This window comes from Physella acuta, unplaced genomic scaffold (assembly GCF_028476545.2).
Source record: "Physella acuta isolate Inbredline_101_S28 unplaced genomic scaffold, ASM2847654v3 ptg000105l, whole genome shotgun sequence".
In the NCBI taxonomy this organism is placed as follows: Eukaryota; Metazoa; Mollusca; class Gastropoda; family Physidae; genus Physella; species Physella acuta.
Window position 1 is genome coordinate 1,700,909 of NW_026731625.1, and position 20,519 is coordinate 1,721,427.

Consider the following 20,519-nt stretch of genomic DNA (forward strand, 5'->3'; position numbering starts at 1 on the left):
GTGGATTTAGTGTGGGGTGCAGTGTGTGGTATAGTGTGGGCTGGGTTCTGGGTTCGATTGTGGGGTGTAGTGTGGTGTGGGTTTAGTGTGGGTGTAGTGTGGGTGAAGTGTGGAGAGTGTAGTGTGTAGTGTGGGTGTAGTGTGGGGGGGGGGTGGTGTGTGGGTGTAGTGTGGGGTGGTGTGTGGGTGGTGTGTGGGTGAAGTGTGGGTGTGTCATCTACTTACGGTCACACAGCACCGCTAGGGACGTGTGGGGTGTGTAGTGTGGGGTGGTGTGTGGGTGTAGTGTGGGTGTAGTGTGGGTGGTGTGTGGGGTGGTGTGTCAGCTACTTACGGTCACACAGAACCTCTAGGGACGTGTGGGGTGTTGTGTGGGTGGAGTGTGGGGTGTGTAGTGTGGGGTGGTGTGTGGGTGTAGTGTGTGTGTCAGCTACTTACGGTCACACAGCACCTCTAGGGAGGGGACGAAGTAACTGTCGCAGACTATGGCCAGTGCCAGGAACATGTAGATGACCAGCACGACGTGCAGGATGATGGCGCCACTGGCTCGCTGATGCTGGCTGAAGTAGTCACGTGGGAACTGTTCCACGGCCCGGGGGGTGCAGTTGGGAAGGGACAACAGGTGGCGGGAACTGCCTGAAACATCAAGGTTACAATCATCAGATCATTGTACAATCAGGTATACAATCATCAAACAATCAGTTTTACAATCATCAAACGATGTGCTATACAATCATGATACAATGAGTTCTCTACTGCATTATTACAGCACTATTAGGAACTAAAAGAATAATTTATGTTTTTATTTAGTCTTCAAAATGTCTTCCTGATTATATATTTTCTTTTCTCTGTCAGCCATCATCAACACTGACAGTGACAGCAGCTATTGAAACATGCAGCCATCGTGTTTGACGTTACAGCCATTGTGATACTCAGTCGACCGTGGCAGTGACGTCATCACCGTAACCTGAGGCAGTCGTCGGGTCTTTGACCGACACTAGACACACACACAGACACACACTACACAAGAATAAATCCGACACACATAGACACACGCGATATTTCTTACTAAATGTCTGGTCAGAAGTAGTGTGTGTGTGTGGGGGGGGGATAGGGCAGCACTTTCACTTTCCAGTATCTATTGTCACGCTCCAGTAAACATCAAGCCAACAGACACGTCAACCACCGACTGACGCGCACACATACACACACACACTCGCAAAGACGTGCACACACAAATGAGCAGTATAGTTCCATCGTTTAGCTGCTTCTATAACTTCAGCCATCGTTTGATTCATTTTAGTTTAACATTCAGATTTTGGTTTAACATTCAGACTGTAGTTTAACTGACAGACTAAAGGGTTTGGTTTAACAATAGTGAGTTACAGAAGTTTCAGGGATACATCTGACTGTGGCTACATCAGGCTACATCTGACTGTGGCTACATCAGGCTACATCTGACTGTGGCTACATCTGACTGTGGCTACATCTGACTGTGGCTACATCAGGCTACATCTGACTGTGGCTACATCAGGCTACATCTGACTGTGGCTACATCAGGCTACATCTGACTGTGGCTACATCAGGCTACATTTGACTGTGGCTACATCTGACTGTGGCTACATCTGACTGTGGCTACATCTGACTGTGGCTACATCAGACTGTGGCTACATCTGACTGGCTACATCTGACTGTGGCTACATCTGACTGTGGCTACATCTGACTGTGGCTACATCTGACTGGCTACATCAGGCTACATCTGACTGTGGCTACATCTGACTGTGGCTACATCTGACTGTGGCTATGTTACAGGCCAGTTGTAGGTAGATTAGAATAGGTTAGAATAGTCTAGAACTAGGGGAGAGTGGCTGTGTGAGTGGAGTTCACCTTACTGTGTAGTTACCCTTGTGTGTTTATGTCTTGTAATCCCAAGGTCGAATGCGGGTATAAAAGGGCGAGTGAACGATTGTGGGGGCAGTCAGCGAGTTAGTAGCGGTTAGGACGAGGGCTGTTCTGGTACGCTTGAATGCATTGAGACGAATAAAAGTAGTGAAGTTAAACACGAAGCGTTGTTATTGATTTGAAATGAACCCAGAACGTAACAGGCTACATCTGACTGGCTACATCTGACATTGGCTACATCTGACATTGGCTACATCTGACTGTGGCTACATCTGACTGTGGCTACATCAGGCTACATCTGACTGTGGCTACATTTGACTGTGGCTACATCAGGCTACATCTGACTGTGGCTACATCTGACTGGCTACATCTGACATTGGCTACATCTGACTGTGGCTACATCAGACTGTGGCTACATCTGACTGTGGCTACATCTAACTGTGACTACATCAGGCTACATCTGACTGTGGCTACATCAGGCTACATCTGACTGTGGCTACATCTAACTGTGGCTACATCAGGCTACATCTGACTGTGGCTACATCTGACTGTGGCTACATCTAACTGTGGCTACATCAGGCTACATCTGACTGTGGCTACATTTGACTGTGGCTACATCAGGCTACATCTGACTGTGGCTACATCTGACTGGCTACATCTGACATTGGCTACATCTGACTGTGGCTACATCAGACTGTGGCTACATCTGACTGTGGCTACATCTAACTGTGGCTACATCAGGCTACATCTGACTGTGGCTACATTTGACTGTGGCTACATCAGGCTACATCTGACTGTGGCTACATCTAACTGTGGCTACATCAGGCTACATCTGACTGTGGCTACATCAGGCTACATCTGACTGTGGCTACATCTGACTGTGGCTACATCAGGCTACATCTGACTGTGGCTACATCAGGCTACATCTGACTGTGGCTACATCAGGCTACATCTGACTGTGGCTACATCTGACTGTGGCTACATCTGACTGTGGCTACATCTGACTGTGGCTACATCTGACTGTGGCTACATCAGGCTACATCTGACTGTGGCTACATCAGGCTACATCTGACTGTGGCTACATCAGGCTACATCTGACTGTGGCTACATCAGGCTACATCTGACTGTGGCTACATCAGGCTACATCTGACTGTGGCTACATCAGGCTACATCTGACTGTGGCTACATTTGACTGTGGCTACATTTGACTGTGGCTACATCTGACTGTGGCTACATCTGACTGTGGCTACATCTGACTGTGGCTACATCTGACTGTGGCTACATCTGACTGTGGCTACATCTGACATTGGCTACATCTGACTGTGGCTACATCTGACTGTGGCTACATCTGACTGTGGCTACATCTGACTGTGGCTACATCAGACTGTGGCTACATCAGACTGTGGCTACACCAGACTGTGGCTACATCTGACTGTGGCTACATCTGACTGTGGCTACATCTGACTGTGGCTACATCTGACTGTGGCTACATCTGACTGTGGCTACATCAGGCTACATCTGACTGTGGCTACATTTGACTGTGGCTACATCTGACTGTGGCTACATCTGACTGGCTACATCTGACTGTGGCTACATCAGACTGTGGCTACATCTGACTGTGGCTACATCTAACTGTGGCTACATCAGGCTACATCTGACTGTGGCTACATTTGACTGTGGCTACATCAGGCTACATCTGACTGTGGCTACATCTGACTGGCTACATCTGACATTGGCTACATCTGACTGTGGCTACATCTGACTGTGGCTACATCTGACTGTGGCTACATCAGACTGTGGCTACATCTGACTGTGGCTACATCTAACTGTGGCTACATCTAACTGTGGCTACATCAGGCTACATCTGACTGTGGCTACATTTGACTGTGGCTACATCAGGCTACATCTGACTGTGGCTACATCTAACTGTGGCTACATCAGGCTACATCTGACTGTGGCTACATCAGGCTACATCTGACTGTGGCTACATCAGGCTACATCTGACTGTGGCTACATCAGGCTACATCTGACTGTGGCTACATCTGACTGTGGCTACATCTGACTGTGGCTACATCTGACTGTGGCTACATCTGACTGTGGCTACATCAGGCTACATCTGACTGTGGCTACATCAGGCTACATCTGACTGTGGCTACATCAGGCTACATCTAACTGTGGCTACATCAGGCTACATCTGACTGTGGCTACATCAGGCTACATCTGACTGTGGCTACATCAGGCTACATCTGACTGTGGCTACATCAGGCTACATCTGACTGTGGCTACATTTGACTGTGGCTACATCTGACTGTGGCTACATCTGACTGTGGCTACATCTGACTGTGGCTACATCTGACTGTGGCTACATCTGACTGTGGCTACATCTGACTGCGGCTACATCTGACTGTGGCTACATCTGACTGTGGCTACATCTGACATTGGCTACATCTGACTGTGGCTACATCTGACTGTGGCTACATCTGACTGTGGCTACATCTGACTGTGGCTACATTTGACTGTAGCTACATCTGACTGTGGCTACATCTGACTGTGGCTACATCAGGCTACATCTGACTGTGGCTACATCTGACTGTGGCTACATCTGACTGTGGCTACATCTGACTGTGGCTACATCTGACTGTGGCTACATCTGACTGGCTACATCTGACTGTGGCTACATCTGACTGTGGCTACATCTGACTGTGGCTACATCTGACTGTGGCTACATCTGACTGTGGCTACATCTGACTGTGGCTACATCAGGCTACATCTGACTGTGGCTACATCAGGCTACACCTGACTGTGGCTACATCTGACTGTGGCTACATCAGACTGTGGCTACATCTGACTGTGGCTACATCTGACTGTGGCTACATCAGGCTACATCTGACTGTGGCTACATCAGGCTACATCTGACTGTGGCTACATCAGGCTACATCTGACTGTGGCTACATCAGGCTACATCTGACAGTGGCTACATTAGGCTACATCTGACTGTGGCTACATCAGGCTACATCTGACTGTGGCTACAGGCTACATCTGACTGTGGTTACATCAGGCTACATCTGACTGTGGCTACATCTGACTGTGGCTACATCTGACTGTGGCTACATCTGACTGTGGCTACATCTGACTGTGGCTACATCTGACTGTGGCTACATCTGACTGTGGCTACATCTGACTGTGGCTACATCTGACTGTGGCTACATCTGACTGTGGCTACATCTGACTGTGGCTACATCTGACTGTGGCTACATCTGACTGTGGCTACATCTGACTGTGGCTACATCTGACTGTGGCTACATCAGGCTACATCTGACTGTGGCTACATCTGACTGTTTGGTTTAACATTCAGACTGTGGTTTAACTGACAAACTAAAGGGTTTGGTTTAACAATAGTGAGTTACAGAAGTTTCAGGGATACATCTGACTGTGGCTACATCTGACTGTGGCTACATCTGACTGTGGCTACATCTGACTGGCTACATCTGACTGTGGCTACATCTGACATTGGCTACATCTGACTGTGGCTACATCTGACATTGGCTACATCTGACTGTGGCTACATCTGACTGTGGCTACATCAGGCTACATCTGACTGTGGCTACATCAGGCTACATCTGACTGTGGCTACATCAGGCTACATCTGACTGTGGCTACATCAGGCTACATCTGACTGTGGCTACATCAGGCTACATCTGACTGTGGCTACAACAGGCTACATCTGACTGTGGCTACATCAGGCTACATCTGACTGTGGCTACATCAGGCTATATCTGACTGTGGCTACATCAGGCTACATCTGACTGTGGCTACATCAGGCTACATCTGACTGTGGCTACATCAGGCTACATCTGACTGTGGCTACATCAGGCTACATCTGACTGTGGCTACATCTGACTGTGGCTACATCAGGCTACATCTGACTGTGGCTACATCAGGCTACATCTGACTGTGGCTACATCAGGCTACATCTGACTGTGGCTACATCAGGCTACATCTGACTGTGGCTACATCAGGCTACATCTGACTGTGGCTACATCAGGCTACATCTGACTGTGGCTACATCTGACTGTGGCTACATCTGACTGTGGCTACATCTGACTGTGGCTACATCTGACATTGGCTACATCTGACTGTGGCTACATCTGACTGTGGCTACATCAGGCTACATCTGACTGTGGCTACATCTGACTGTGGTTACATCTGACTGTGGCTACATCTGACTGTGGCTACATCTGACTGTGGCTACATCTGACTGTGGCTACATCTGACTGGCTACATCTGACTGTGGCTACATCTGACTGGCTACATCTGACTGGCTACATCTGACATTGGCTACATCTGACTGTGGCTACATCAGACTGTGGCTACATCTGACTGTGGCTACATCTAACTGTGGCTACATCAGACTACATCTGACTGTGGCTACATTTGACTGTGGCTACATCAGGCTACATCTGACTGTGGCTACATCTGACTGTGGCTACATCAGGCTACATCTGACTGTGGCTACATCTGACTGTGGCTACATCAGGCTACATCTGACTGGCTACATCTGACATTGGCTACATCTGACTGTGGCTATATCAGACTGTGGCTACATCTGACTGTGGCTACATCCAACTGTGGCTACATCAGACTACATTTGACTGTGGCTACATCAGGCTACATCTGACTGTGGCTACATCTGACTGTGGCTACATCAGGCTACATCTGACTGTGGCTACATCAGGCTACATCTGACTGTGGCTACATCTGACTGTGGCTACATCTGACTGTGGCTACATCTGACTGTGGCTACATCTGACTGTGGCTACATCTGACTGTGGCTACATCTGACTGTGGCTACATCTGACTGTGGCTACATCTGACTGTGGCTACATCTGACTGTGGCTACATCTGACTGTGGCTACATCTGACTGTGGCTACATCAGGCTACATCTGACTGTGGCTACATCAGGCTACATCTGACTGTGGCTACATCAGGCTACATCTGACTGTGGCTACATCAGGCTACATCAGACTGTGGCTACATCAGACTGTGGCTACATCTGACTGTGGCTACATCTGACTGTGGCTACATCTGACTGTGGCTACATCAGACTGTGGCTACATCAGACTGTGGCTACATCTGACTGTGGCTACATCAGGCTTCATCTGACTGTGGCTACATCTGACTGTGGCTACATCAGGCTACATCTGACTGTGGCTACATCAGGCTACATCTGACTGTGGCTACATCAGGCTACATATGACTGTGGCTACATCTGACTGTGGCTACATCTGACTGTGGCTACATCTGACTGTGGCTACATCTGACTGTGGCTACATTTGACTTTGGCTACATCTGACTTTGGCTACATCTGACTTTGGCTACATCAGGCTACATCTGACTGTGGCTACATCAAGCTACATCTGACTGTGGCTACATCAGGCTACATCTGATTGTGGCTACATCTGATTGTGGCTACATCTGACTGTGGCTACATCTGACTGTGGCTACATCTGACTGTGGCTACATCTGACTGTGGCTACATCTGACTGTGGCTACATCTGACTGTGGCTACATCAGGCTACATCTGACTGTGGCTACATCAGGCTACATCTGACTGTGGCTACATCAGGCTACATCTGACTGTGGCTACATCAGGCTACATCTGAATGTGGCTACATCTGACTGTGGCTACATCAGACTGTGGCTACATCTGACTGTGGCTACATCTGACTGTGGCTACATCAGGCTACATCTGACTGTGGCTACATCAGGCTACATCTGACTGTGGCTACATCTGACTGTGGCTACATCAGACTGTGGCTACATCTGACTGTGGCTACATCTGACTGTGGCTACATCAGGCTACATCTGACTGTGGCTACATCTGACTGTGGCTACATCTTACTGTGGCTACATCAGACTGTGGCTACATCTGGCTGTGGCTACATCAGACTGTGGCTACATCTGGCTGTGGCTACATCTGACTGTGGCTACATCTGACTGTGGCTACATCAGGCTACATCTGACTGTGGCTACATTTGACTGTGGCTACATCTGACTGTGGCTACATCAGGCTACATCTGACTGTGGCTACATCTGACTGTGGCTACATGTGACTGTGGCTACATCTGACTGTGGCTACATCTGATTGTGGCTACATCTGACTATGGCTACATCAGGCTACATCTGACTATGGCTACATCAGGCTACATCTGACTGTGGCTACATTTGACTGTGGCTACATCTGACTGTGGCTACATCAGGCTACATCTGACTGTGGCTACATCTGACTGTGGCTACATCTGACTGTGGCTACATCTGACTGTGGCTACATCTGACTGGCTACATCTGACTGTGGCTACATCTGACTGGCTACATCTGACTGGCTACATCTGACATTGGCTACATCTGACTGTGGCTACATCAGACTGTGGCTACATCTGACTGTGGCTACATCTAACTGTGGCTACATCAGACTACATCTGACTGTGGCTACATTTGACTGTGGCTACATCAGGCTACATCTGACTGTGGCTACATCTGACTGTGGCTACATCAGGCTACATCTGACTGTGGCTACATCTGACTGTGGCTACATCAGGCTACATCTGACTGGCTACATCTGACATTGGCTACATCTGACTGTGGCTACATCAGACTGTGGCTACATCTGACTGTGGCTACATCCAACTGTGGCTACATCAGACTACATTTGACTGTGGCTACATCAGGCTACATCTGACTGTGGCTACATCTGACTGTGGCTACATCAGGCTACATCTGACTGTGGCTACATCAGGCTACATCTGACTGTGGCTACATCTGACTGTGGCTACATCTGACTGTGGCTACATCTGACTGTGGCTACATCTGACTGTGGCTACATCTGACTGTGGCTACATCTGACTGTGGCTACATCTGACTGTGGCTACATCTGACTGTGGCTACATCTGACTGTGGCTACATCTGACTGTGGCTACATCTGACTGTGGCTACATCTGACTGTGGCTACATCTGACTGTGGCTACATCTGACTGTGGCTACATCAGGCTACATCTGACTGTGGCTACATCAGGCTACATCTGACTGTGGCTACATCAGGCTACATCTGACTGTGGCTACATCTGACTGTGGCTACATCTGACTGTGGCTACATCAGGCTACATCTGACTGTGGCTACATCAGGCTACATCTGACTGTGGCTACATCAGGCTACATCTGACTGTGGCTACATTTGACTGTGGCTACATCTGACTGTGGCTACATCTGACTGTGGCTACATCTGACTGTGGCTACATCAGACTGTGGCTACATCTGACTGTGGCTACACCTGACTGTGGCTACATTTGACTGTGGCTACATCAGGCTACATCTGACTGTGGCTACATCAGGCTACATCTGACTGTGGCTACATCAGACTGTGGCTACATCTGACTGTGGCTACATCTGACTGTGGCTACATCTGACTGTGGCTACATCTGACTGGCTACATCTGACTGTGGCTACATCTGACTGTGGCTACATCTGACTGTGGCTACATCAGACTGTGGCTACATCTGACTGTGGCTACATCAGGCTACATCAGACTGTGGCTACATCAGACTGTGGCTACATCTGACTGTGGCTACATCTGACTGTGGCTACATCTGACTGTGGCTACATCAGACTGTGGCTACATCAGACTGTGGCTACATCTGACTGTGGCTACATCTGACTGTGGCTACATCTGACTGTGGCTACATCTGACTGTGGCTACATCAGGCTTCATCTGACTGTGGCTACATCTGACTGTGGCTACATCAGGCTACATCTGACTGTGGCTACATCAGGCTACATCTGACTGTGGCTACATCAGGCTACATATGACTGTGGCTACATCTGACTGTGGCTACATCTGACTGTGGCTACATCTGACTGTGGCTACCTCTGACTGTGGCTACATCTGACTGTGGCTACATTTGACTTTGGCTACATCTGACTTTGGCTACATCTGACTTTGGCTACATCAGGCTACATCTGACTGTGGCTACATCAAGCTACATCTGACTGTGGCTACATCAGGCTACATTTGACTGTGGCTACATTTGACTGTGGCTACATCTGACTGTGGCTACATCAGGCTACATCTGATTGTGGCTACATCTGACTGTGGCTACATCTGACTGTGGCTACATCTGACTGTGGCTACATCTGACTGTGGCTACATCTGACTGTGGCTACATCTGACTGTGGCTACATCTGACTGTGGCTACATCAGGCTACATCTGACTGTGGCTACATCAGGCTACATCTGACTGTGGCTACATCAGGCTACATCTGACTGTGGCTACATCAGGCTACATCTGAATGTGGCTACATCTGACTGTGGCTACATCAGACTGTGGCTACATCTGACTGTGGCTACATCTGACTGTGGCTACATCAGGCTACATCTGACTGTGGCTACATCAGGCTACATCTGACTGTGGCTACATCTGACTGTGGCTACATCAGACTGTGGCTACATCTGACTGTGGCTACATCTGACTGTGGCTACATCAGGCTACATCTGACTGTGGCTACATCTGACTGTGGCTACATCTGACTGTGGCTACATGTGACTGTGGCTACATCAGACTGTGGCTACATCTGACTGTGGCTACATGTGACTGTGGCTACATCTGACTGTGGCTACATCTGATTGTGGCTACATCTGACTATGGCTACATCAGGCTACATCTGACTATGGCTACATCAGGCTACATCTGACTGTGGCTACATCTTACTGTGGCTACATCAGACTGTGGCTACATCTGACTGTGGCTACATCTGACTGTGGCTACATCAGACTGTGGCTACATCTGACTGTGGCTACATCAGGCTACATCTGACTGGCTACATCAGGCTACATCTGACTGTGGCTACATCTGACTGTGGCTACATCTGACTGTGGCTACATCTGACTGTGGCTACATCTGACTGTGGCTACATCTGACTGTGGCTACATCTGACTGTGGCTTCATCTGACTGTGGCTACATCTGACTGTGGCTACATCTGACTGTGGCTACATCTGACTGTGGCTACATCTGACTGGCTACATCTGACTGTGGCTACATCAGGCTACATCTGACTGTGGCTACATCTGACTGTGGCTACATCTTACTGGCTACATCAGACTGTGGCTACATCTGACTGTGGCTACATCTTACTGGCTACATCAGACTGTGGCTACATCAGACTGTGGCTACATCTGACTGTGGCTACATCTGACTGTGGCTACATCTGACTGTGGCTACATACACACACGCAGTGATCCGTCCCACATTTACACCTTTCATACACATTACATCATCACAGAACTGAAACATTAGACTGTGGCTACACCTTTCATACACATTACATCATCACAGTACTGAAACATTTTTTGCATAAAAACGTTTTAATAACAAGCGTTTATGTAATAATGCACTAAAAAGTAGAAAATAAATGGTTTACTTTAAATATAAAACAATACACTACAATGTAAATTACTATAAATTATAGCGTGGGTATCTTCCTATACATTAGTAAAATTGACCAGCCCCCCCCCCCCCCCCCCCGCGTATTTCGGGGTCTGGCGGCATGGTACTTTGGGGACCTCATTACGTATTTTCCTAAAGGTACTAAACAGATCAGTGCGCGGGTGGGGGGGGGGGGGGGTTCAACTTTATTCTCCACTGTCCGGTCACTTTAGGTCTATTATCTTACCCAGCGTATACCTAGGTGTGACATTAATGTCGCTCTGTACAACTGTGGTGGTGTACATCATTTTTTCTATGGCTGTTCTAAACATACATATACAATTACGTATATACTGATTCAAAAATAAATTTATATAAGTAACAGTGGTATTATGACAGTACAATTTTTTTTAAAAGAGGGGTCCATGGGGGGGGGGGGGGTGGTGTGAGACCGTATCCCCATCCACCTACGCCACTGATGTTAACACAGTGTATCTAATGACCTCATGTAATGTAATATGTAAGCAGAGTGTATCGGATGAGCAGGTCTATTGAACGAGCTCATCAAGTCTAATATTGAAGCCATCTACCAGTCTATATGCCCAACAGCCACAATAAAGCTATTGATTTTATTTTATCACACAGCGGGTGGTAGAGAGCCGGCGTAGGCCGCACACAATCCACACTCAATTGTTCTCTCCCCTATTGTCTCTAAGATAATAAACGAGTGAAATTATTTCCCCTTATTTACAGAGCTATCAGCCGAGAACGTGTTATTAATTATATTTTTAGTGTGTTATGGCGAGAAGAATTATTTCCTAGGCGTTCGATTCTCTTTAAAGAAAATATTATTTCCCTTTCTCTGTCAATAATAAAATTATTTCCCTTTATTTCAAAGTACCCGATAGTGGAATGGAATAAGAGTAATCGTCACGGCTTAGTAGGCCCACGCTCGACAGCTTCAAGCTTTAATAATGACACTCAACACACGAGAAATTAATTGACATTTTAATTGGATGGCTGGTTCAGAGAAAGTATGGGCTATATAATGTCGCATTAATGTCACGGTACTTGACATAAATGTCAATGTAATCCACACCGTTGACATCTGGACAAAGGACTCAATTGGTGGATCAACGTGCTAGTGAAGACCAGAGGTTGGAACATTTTTTTCAGAGAGACAATGAGGTAGGCGGGTATATGTTGTTTTTGGGAGAGATGTGTGTGGGGGTGGGGAGTGGGGGGGGGGGGGGTTAATAACTGACGACAAACTGACAGACGATAAGTAACTAGTTAGTGACTAACGACTAAGTGACTGACGACTAAGTGACTGACGACTAAGTGACTGACGACTAAGTGACTGACGACTAAGTGACTGACGACTAAGTGACTGACGACTAAGTGACTAACGACTAATTAACTGACGACGAATTGCCCGCCACTAAGAGCCGCCGGTTAGCTGAGGACAACACACGAACACGCGAACACACGAACACACAAACACGCGAACACACAAACACGCGAACACACAAACACACAAACACTCGAACACAGGAACACACAAACACACAAACACACGAACACACAAACACACGAATGGACAGACACCGGAGCAGACGTGACTCTGTCGTCATCACGTGACGTGTGACGGTGTCACCAATCTCATGCTGGTGGTGACACCCAACTTTTGCTGTCACATCATTTCGGCCATGATGTCACTAGGAGCTTGTCACCATCACGATGTGTCTGACAATTCTGACCCTCCTACCATCACGATATTTCTATCAACTTAATCAAATAGAAATCTAACGACACTGTAGGTAAAAGTACAGTAATCGTGATTGATGTCGCATTATACTTTATAAGCCATATCACATTCGATTACATTTAATCAGGATAATTTATGATGTGATGTAATTAAGATTAGATTAAAAGGATAGATCTGATCAGATAGTTCATCAGATAGTTCATCAGATAGTTCATCAGATAGTTCATCAGATAGTTCATCAGATAGTTCATCAGAAAGTTCATCAGTCCAAATGTTTGTCCTGTAGCCTCAGTTAATGACCCCACCTTACCAAAGTACGTTTCACATCACAATTTTTATTCCACTCCATCAAAAAACTTCTTCATGTGTGAACTTCAAAGATATAGCAGCTGTGCCCAAATAGGACTACATTTTTTTAATCTATTGATAAGAAAGTGTTGACTGCTATTTTTATCTAATGATGTAATGTGTTTCTTTTATTTGTCCATTAATCAGCGAATAATGTTTTTAAAGACTCTAGTTTTATTAACCGAGGTGTGGCTTCGTCAGACAGACGTGTGTGATGGTCAGTTAGCTGACAGACGTGTGTGATGGTCAGTTAGCTGACAGATGTGTGCGATGGTCAGTTAGCTGACAGATGTGTGCGATGGTCAGTTAGCTGACAGATGTGTGAGATGGTCAGTTAGCTGACAGATGTGTGAGATGGTCAGTTAGCTGACAGTCTTGTGCGATGGTCAGTTAGCTGACAGTCTTGTGCGATGGTCAGTTAGCTGACAGTCTTGTGCGATGGTCAGTTAGCTGACAGATGTGTGAGATGGTCAGTTAGCTGACAGTCTTGTGCGATGGTCAGTTAGCTGACAGTCTTGTGCGATGGTCAGTTAGCTGACAGATGTGTGAGATGGTCAGTTAGCTGACAGTCTTGTGCGATGGTCAGTTAGCTGACAGATGTGTGTGATGGTCAGTTAGCTGACAGATGTGTGAGATGGTCAGTTAGCTGACAGATGTGTGTGATGGTCAGTTAGCTAACAGATGTGTGTGATGGTCAGACAGATGTGTGTGATGGTCAGTTAGCTGACAGATGTGTGAGATGGTCAGTTAGCTGACAGATGTGTGTGATGGTCAGACAGATGTGTGTGATGGTCAGTTAGCTGACAGATGTGTGAGATGGTCAGTTAGCTGACAGATGTGTGTGATGGTCAGACAGATGTGTGTGATGGTCAGACAGATGTGTGTGATGGTCAGTTAACTGACAGATGTGTGAGATGGTCAGTTAGCTGACAGATGTGTGTGATGGTCAGTTAGCTGACAGATGTGTGTGATGGTCAGTTAGCTGACAGATGTGTGTGATGGTCAGTTAGCTGACAGATGTGTGTGATGGTCAGTTAGCTGACAGATGTGTGTGATGGTCAGTTAGCTGACAGATGTGTGTGATGGTCAGTTAGCTGACAGATGTGTGTGATGGTCAGTTAGCTGACAGACGTGTGTGATGGTCAGTTAGCTGACAGTCTTGTGCGATGGTCAGTTAGCTGACAGATGTGTGTGATGGTCAGTTAGCTGACAGATGTGTGTGATGGTCAGTTAGCTGACAGATGTGTGTGATGGTCAGTTAGCTGACAGATGTGTGTGATGGTCAGACAGACAGATGTGTGTGATGGTCAGACAGATGTGTGTGATGGTCAGTTAGCTGACAGATGTGTGTGATGGTCAGTTAGCTGACAGACGTGTGTGATGGTCAGTTAGCTGACAGATGTGTGTGATGGTCAGACTGACAGACGTGTGTGATGGTCAGTTAGCTGACAGATGTGTGTGATGGTCAGTTAGCTGACAGATGTGTGTGATGGTCAGTTAGCTGACAGATGTGTGTGATGGTCAGACAGACAGATGTGTGTGATGGTCAGACAGATGTGTGTGATGGTCAGTTAGCTGACAGATGTGTGTGATGGTCAGTTAGCTGACGGACGTGTGTGATGGTCAGTTAGCTGACAGATGTGTGTGATGGTCAGTTAGCTGACAGATGTGTGCGATGGTCAGTTAGCTGACAGATGTGTGTGATGGTCAGACTGACAGATGTGTGTGATGGTCAGTTAGCTGACAGATGTGTGTGATGGTCAGTTAGCTGACAGATGTATGTTATGGTCAGACAGACGTGTCTGACAGATGTACGGCATGTTACACGACCGCCTATGGGTAAAAAAAATAGTTTCTACAAAATCGATTAGGATCGAAGTTCAACAGACAGGAATGTTAAGTTCAACAGACAGGAATGTTGAAGACGTCGACATGAAATGTACTAGCACAGACGGGCAGAACCCGAGTCTTAATATCACACCCCCCCCCCCTCACCAACTGTCTGACAGGTACTTTCTGACAGGTGTTGTCCGGCATGCACTGAGACTATGCTGGTCTGTCACACACAACATAAACTCACTGAGACTTATGCTGGTCTGTCACACACAACATAAACTCACTGAGACTTATGCTGGTCTGTCACACATAAACTCACTGAGACTTATGCTGGTCTGTCACACATAAACTCACTGAGACTTATGCTGGTCTGTCACACATAAACTCACTGAGACTTATGCTGGTCTGTCACACATAAACTCACTGAGACTTATGCTGGTCTGTCACACACAACATAAACTCACTGAGACTTATGATGGTCTGTCACACATAAACTTACTGAGACGTATGCTGGTCTGTCACACACAAGCTGCCCACAGCACCTGCTACCAACATGACAGTATCAGCCCATGATTCTGTCAAGACGGCCGTTTATCGATTGTTTTGACGGCCGTAAGATGGCGGTGATAAACTCGTCGTGTATAAGTTCCGTCACGTCAAGATGCATGTTTTGATAAAAAAAGTCACACAGAGCATAAATTCTACTGACATTTTTTAAACTGTCAGTCATTAACTAAACACTGCTGATATTTTCTGACTGTTTAATTACTACAGAGCTACTTAAATATGGGATGTTTGCTGGATGTGATGATTGTAAGTCAGCCGGCCACATTATGAGGACTGTCTAATGTTGGACCAGGTGGTGGACGACAGACCAGACGACAGACCAGACGACAGACATAACTTTAAAAGTAACGTTTTTCAGCAGTAAACACTACCAAAGCTGTCAGACAGTCACGTGTTCTAGTTCAACATTTGTTATCGTCTTTCTACACTACAGGACAACAAGTCATCAAACTGGTAATTTAGACAAGCAAAAACAGCTGATCCGTTCTATTAGAACATCAACAGCAGATCTATTAGAACATCAACAGCAGATCTATTAGAACATCAACAGCTGACCCATCTATTAGAACATCAACAGCAGATCTATTAGAACCTCAACAGCGAATCCATACCATTGGGAGCATGTGTCGACTGTGAAGCGAAGTCTAAGGTCTACATGTATGTTTACACGTCAACACAGGCGAAAGTTCTAGTAAAGCCATTCATCCGTAGCGGCTCTCGTGAAATGGTTCCTGTGGTGCACACTTTATTATCAGCGAGTGTCGAGTTCAGCTTTCAACTGGGGCTTTAACCGTGGTTACACACGGAGCTACGTCATGGCTAGGTAGATTCAGGTGTGGACTGGGGTGTGGCCGGCTAGATGGGTGTGTGTGTGGGGGGGGGGGGGGGGGGCTGGCTAGGTGGGGCTGTGTGTGTATGTGGGGGGGGGCTGGCTAGGTGGGGCTGTGTGTGTATGGGGGGGGGCTGGCTAGGTGGGGCTGTGTGGGGGGGGGGGCTGGCTAGGTGGGGCTGTGTGGGGGGGGGGGGGGCTGGCTAGGTGGGGCTGTGTGGGGGGGGGGGCTGGCTAGGTGGGGCTGTGTGTGTATGGGGGGGGGGGGCTGGCTAGGTGGGGCTGTGTGGGGGGGGGTGGCTAGGTGGGGCTGTGTGTGTGGGGGCTGGCTAGGTGGGGCTGTGTGGGGGGGGGGGGGCTGGCTAGGTGGGTGTGTGGGGGGGGGCTGGCTAGGTGGGGGGGGGGGGGGCTGGCTATGTGTGTGTGTGGGGGGGGGGGGGCTGGCTATGTGTGGCTGTTTGTGTGTGTGGCTGTGTGATGCCTACACTATACGCTCACCTACGCAACTGGTCTAAAGACATCTGGCGACAAATTGTGTGGTGGTACCAGACATATGGTGTGGTGGTAGCACGCGACAAATGGTGTGGTGGTAGCACACGACAAATGGTGTGGTGGTAGCACACGACAAATGGTGTGGTGGTACCAGTAGCACGCGACAAATGGTGTGGTGGTACCAGTAGCACGCGACAAATGGTGTGGTGGTACCAGTAGCATGCGACAAATGGTGTGGTGGTACCAGTAGCATGCGACAAATGGTGTGGTGGTACCAGTAGCACGCGATAAATGGTGTGGTGGTACCAGACAAATGGTGTGGTGGTAGCACACGACAAATGGTGTGGTGGTAGCACACGACAAATGGTGTGGTGGTAGCACACGACAAATGGTGTGGTGGTAGCACACGACAAATGGTGTGGTGGTAGCACACGACAAATGGTGTGGTGGTAGCACGCGACAAATTGTGTGGTGGTACCAGTAGCACGCGACAAATGGTATGGTGGTACCAGACAAATGGTGTGGTGGTAGCACACGACAAATGGTGTGGTGGTAGCACACGACAAATGGTGTGGTGGTAGCACACGACAAATGGTGTGGTTGTACCAGTAGCACGCGACAAATTATGTGGTGGTACCAGTAGCACGCGACAAATGGTATGGTGGTACCAGACAAATGGTGTGGTGGTAGCACACGACAAATGGTGTGGTGGTAGCACACGACAAATGGTGTGGTGGTAGCACACGACAAATGGTGTGGTGGTAGCACACGACAAATGGTGTGGTGGTAGCACACGACAAATGGTGTGGTGGTACCAGTAGCACGCGACAAAGGGTGTGGTGGTACCAGTAGCACGCGAGGCCGAGTTTTGTCTGACGGTTCATGAGGGAGGGCGGGGTGAGACACCCCCCCCCCTGTGTATCAGATGTTGAAGCTGTCTGGCACAGTCCAAGCAGTTTATTTACTTGAAGGGTCAGTTGCCTGGCCTAGATTTGGTCTCTCGTTACGGGAGTCACATGACATACAGCGGGACACATGAAAAGTGTCTAGTGACAGACAGCCGACAGCTGCAATTGTCACAACAGCCGTTCAGATGTCACAATAACAGCTCAAATGTCACTACAACAGCCGACCAAATTTCACTACAACAGCCGACCAAATTTCACTACAACAGCAGCCCAAATGTCACTACAACAGCCGTCCAAATGTCACAATAACACCACAAATGTCACTACAACAACCGTCCAAATGTCACTACAACAGCAGCCCAAATGTCACTACAACAGCCGTCCAAATGTCACTACAGCAGCCGTTCAGATGTCACCACAACAGCCAGACTAGCAGCCCAAATGTCACGGTAGCCGTGTGACACACAGCGCTAACTTCTCAAGTAAAGAAATCAATACGCGACTCAAGTGTGTTATGGGTTAGAGCGAGATGTCAATCACGTGACTATACTACTCAGTGCTGGATCACACGCGTAAACACGGGATTTTGGGATACATTGGATTGTCTCACTAGGATAAGTGGTATCCTATGTGTCACTAGGATAAGTGGTATCCTATGTGTCACTAGGATAAGTGGTATCCTATGTGTCACTAGGATAAGTGGTATCCTAAGTGTCACTAGGATAAGTGGTATCCTATGTGTCACTAGGATAAGTGGTATCCTATGTGTCACTAGGATAAGTGGTATCCTATGTGTCACTAGGATAAGTGGTATCCTATGTGTCACTAGGATAAGTGGTATCCTATGTGTCACTAGGATAAGTGGTATCCTATGTGTCACTAGGATAAGTGGTATCCTATGTGTCTCTAGGATAAGTGGTATCCTAAGTGTCACTAGGATAAGTGGTATCCTATGTGTCACTAGGATAAGTGGTATCCTATGTGTCACTAGGATAAGTGGTATCCTATGTGTCACTAGGATAAGTGGTATCCTATGTGTCACTAGGATAAGTGGTATCCTATGTGTCACTAGGATAAGTGGTATCCTATGTGTCACTAGGATAAGTGGTATCCTATGTGTCACTAGGATAAGTGGTATCCTGACAGATGTAAACACACGACAGTCTAATCCCTCAATAAAGACGGGCGACATTACGTAAACACAGGATGGTTGGTGAGATTAAAACATCGTAGCATGTAACAAGGTCGAGGTCTTATTTTAGCAAGTGTAAACAAAACATGGGATATGGAGGTTGCCAGTGTTTCTTTCAGACTTTTTTCTACGGGGGGGGGGGGGGGGCGAGCTCCCCAAGTAGATGCCTAAATTTAGTAAAAGCAACTCTAGTTCTGGCAACAACGTAGAAAATTTACCCAAAACACAAACCGCGAGCAATGAATGGAGGTATCCTAACGTATACAAACTTGGGATATTAAGGATAAATCTTACCGTGTAGCATGGAGGGGTGGTATCCATTAGGACTGGAGGGGTGGTAATAGTGGTATCCATCAGGACTGCTGTACGACATGTCAGGGGCGTCACGTGACTTGAAAACATCGTTGTTGGTTCCCGTAATGTCCACACCAAGCACGTTGAGAAAGTACCCGGCCCCCCTCAGGCCAAGGGTCAGCGCCCCTACCCACAACAGGACGACGCCCACTCGGAAAGTCCTACGGGGCAGCATCGTGTCTAGAAATATCCTTACAATCAGCAGACGACTTTATTTCCAGTGAGCCGAGAGAGTTGTGTTGTGGTGATTGCGTCCCATGTCTAACGAATGCAGGCCGATGCCTCAGCTACATAACTCAATCTCCAGCAGAGAGCGAATCAGCCCAGGCGATCTAGTGGTAGATCTCGCTACACAGACACGGCGAGACAAGCATATGGAAACATTCCCTCGCGAGCCTCCTCCAACACACACTGTCTTGTTTATATCACGTGATCAGCCAGGGTCCGCAACAAACGGTTCAGAGAAAAATTATTATTTCCCTTTAAACAAGTTTCTCTTCCACTGGAATATCGCGAGGCCGGGGCGGTGCGATAATTGTCTGCTGGTATGTAGCACCAATAGCAGACGACAGGGTTCGAGAGTTTTCGCCCGCTAAAGCTCGCGACGCCGCGGCTGTTAGGTAGGAGACCTCGTCACGTCATGTCGCTGCTTCACTCAGCGTTTCCTGCTCGTGATAGGCGATACGATTTCACCAGCATCGATACTCGCACACGGCCAGTACTCGGTGACAAACCCGGTATCGATACTTGCAAGCATTCGGTGATAGCCCGCATATTTAGTGTAGCGTCAACTGTGTGTAACCATACATTTGTTGTTCAAGCGTCAACTGTGTGTAACCATACAT

General features: G+C 47.7%; 1 protein-coding gene across 2 annotated transcripts in view; it reads right to left on the reverse strand.

Annotated features, from left to right (window-relative positions):
* Positions 1-20,284, reverse strand: part of LOC131932056 (putative sodium/potassium/calcium exchanger CG1090) — a 66,839-nt gene extending 46,555 nt beyond the window's left edge. For both annotated transcript variants that reach the window (XM_059288933.1, XM_059288927.1), the window contains exons 1-2: positions 19,615-20,284; positions 439-636 (exon numbers count right to left, since the gene is read on the reverse strand). In XM_059288933.1, coding sequence (XP_059144916.1) covers positions 439-636; positions 19,615-19,849 — 433 coding nt within the window. In that variant the 5' untranslated portion in view covers positions 19,850-20,284. The remainder of the gene's footprint in view (positions 1-438; positions 637-19,614) is intronic.
* Positions 20,285-20,519: the final 235 nt, after the last annotated feature.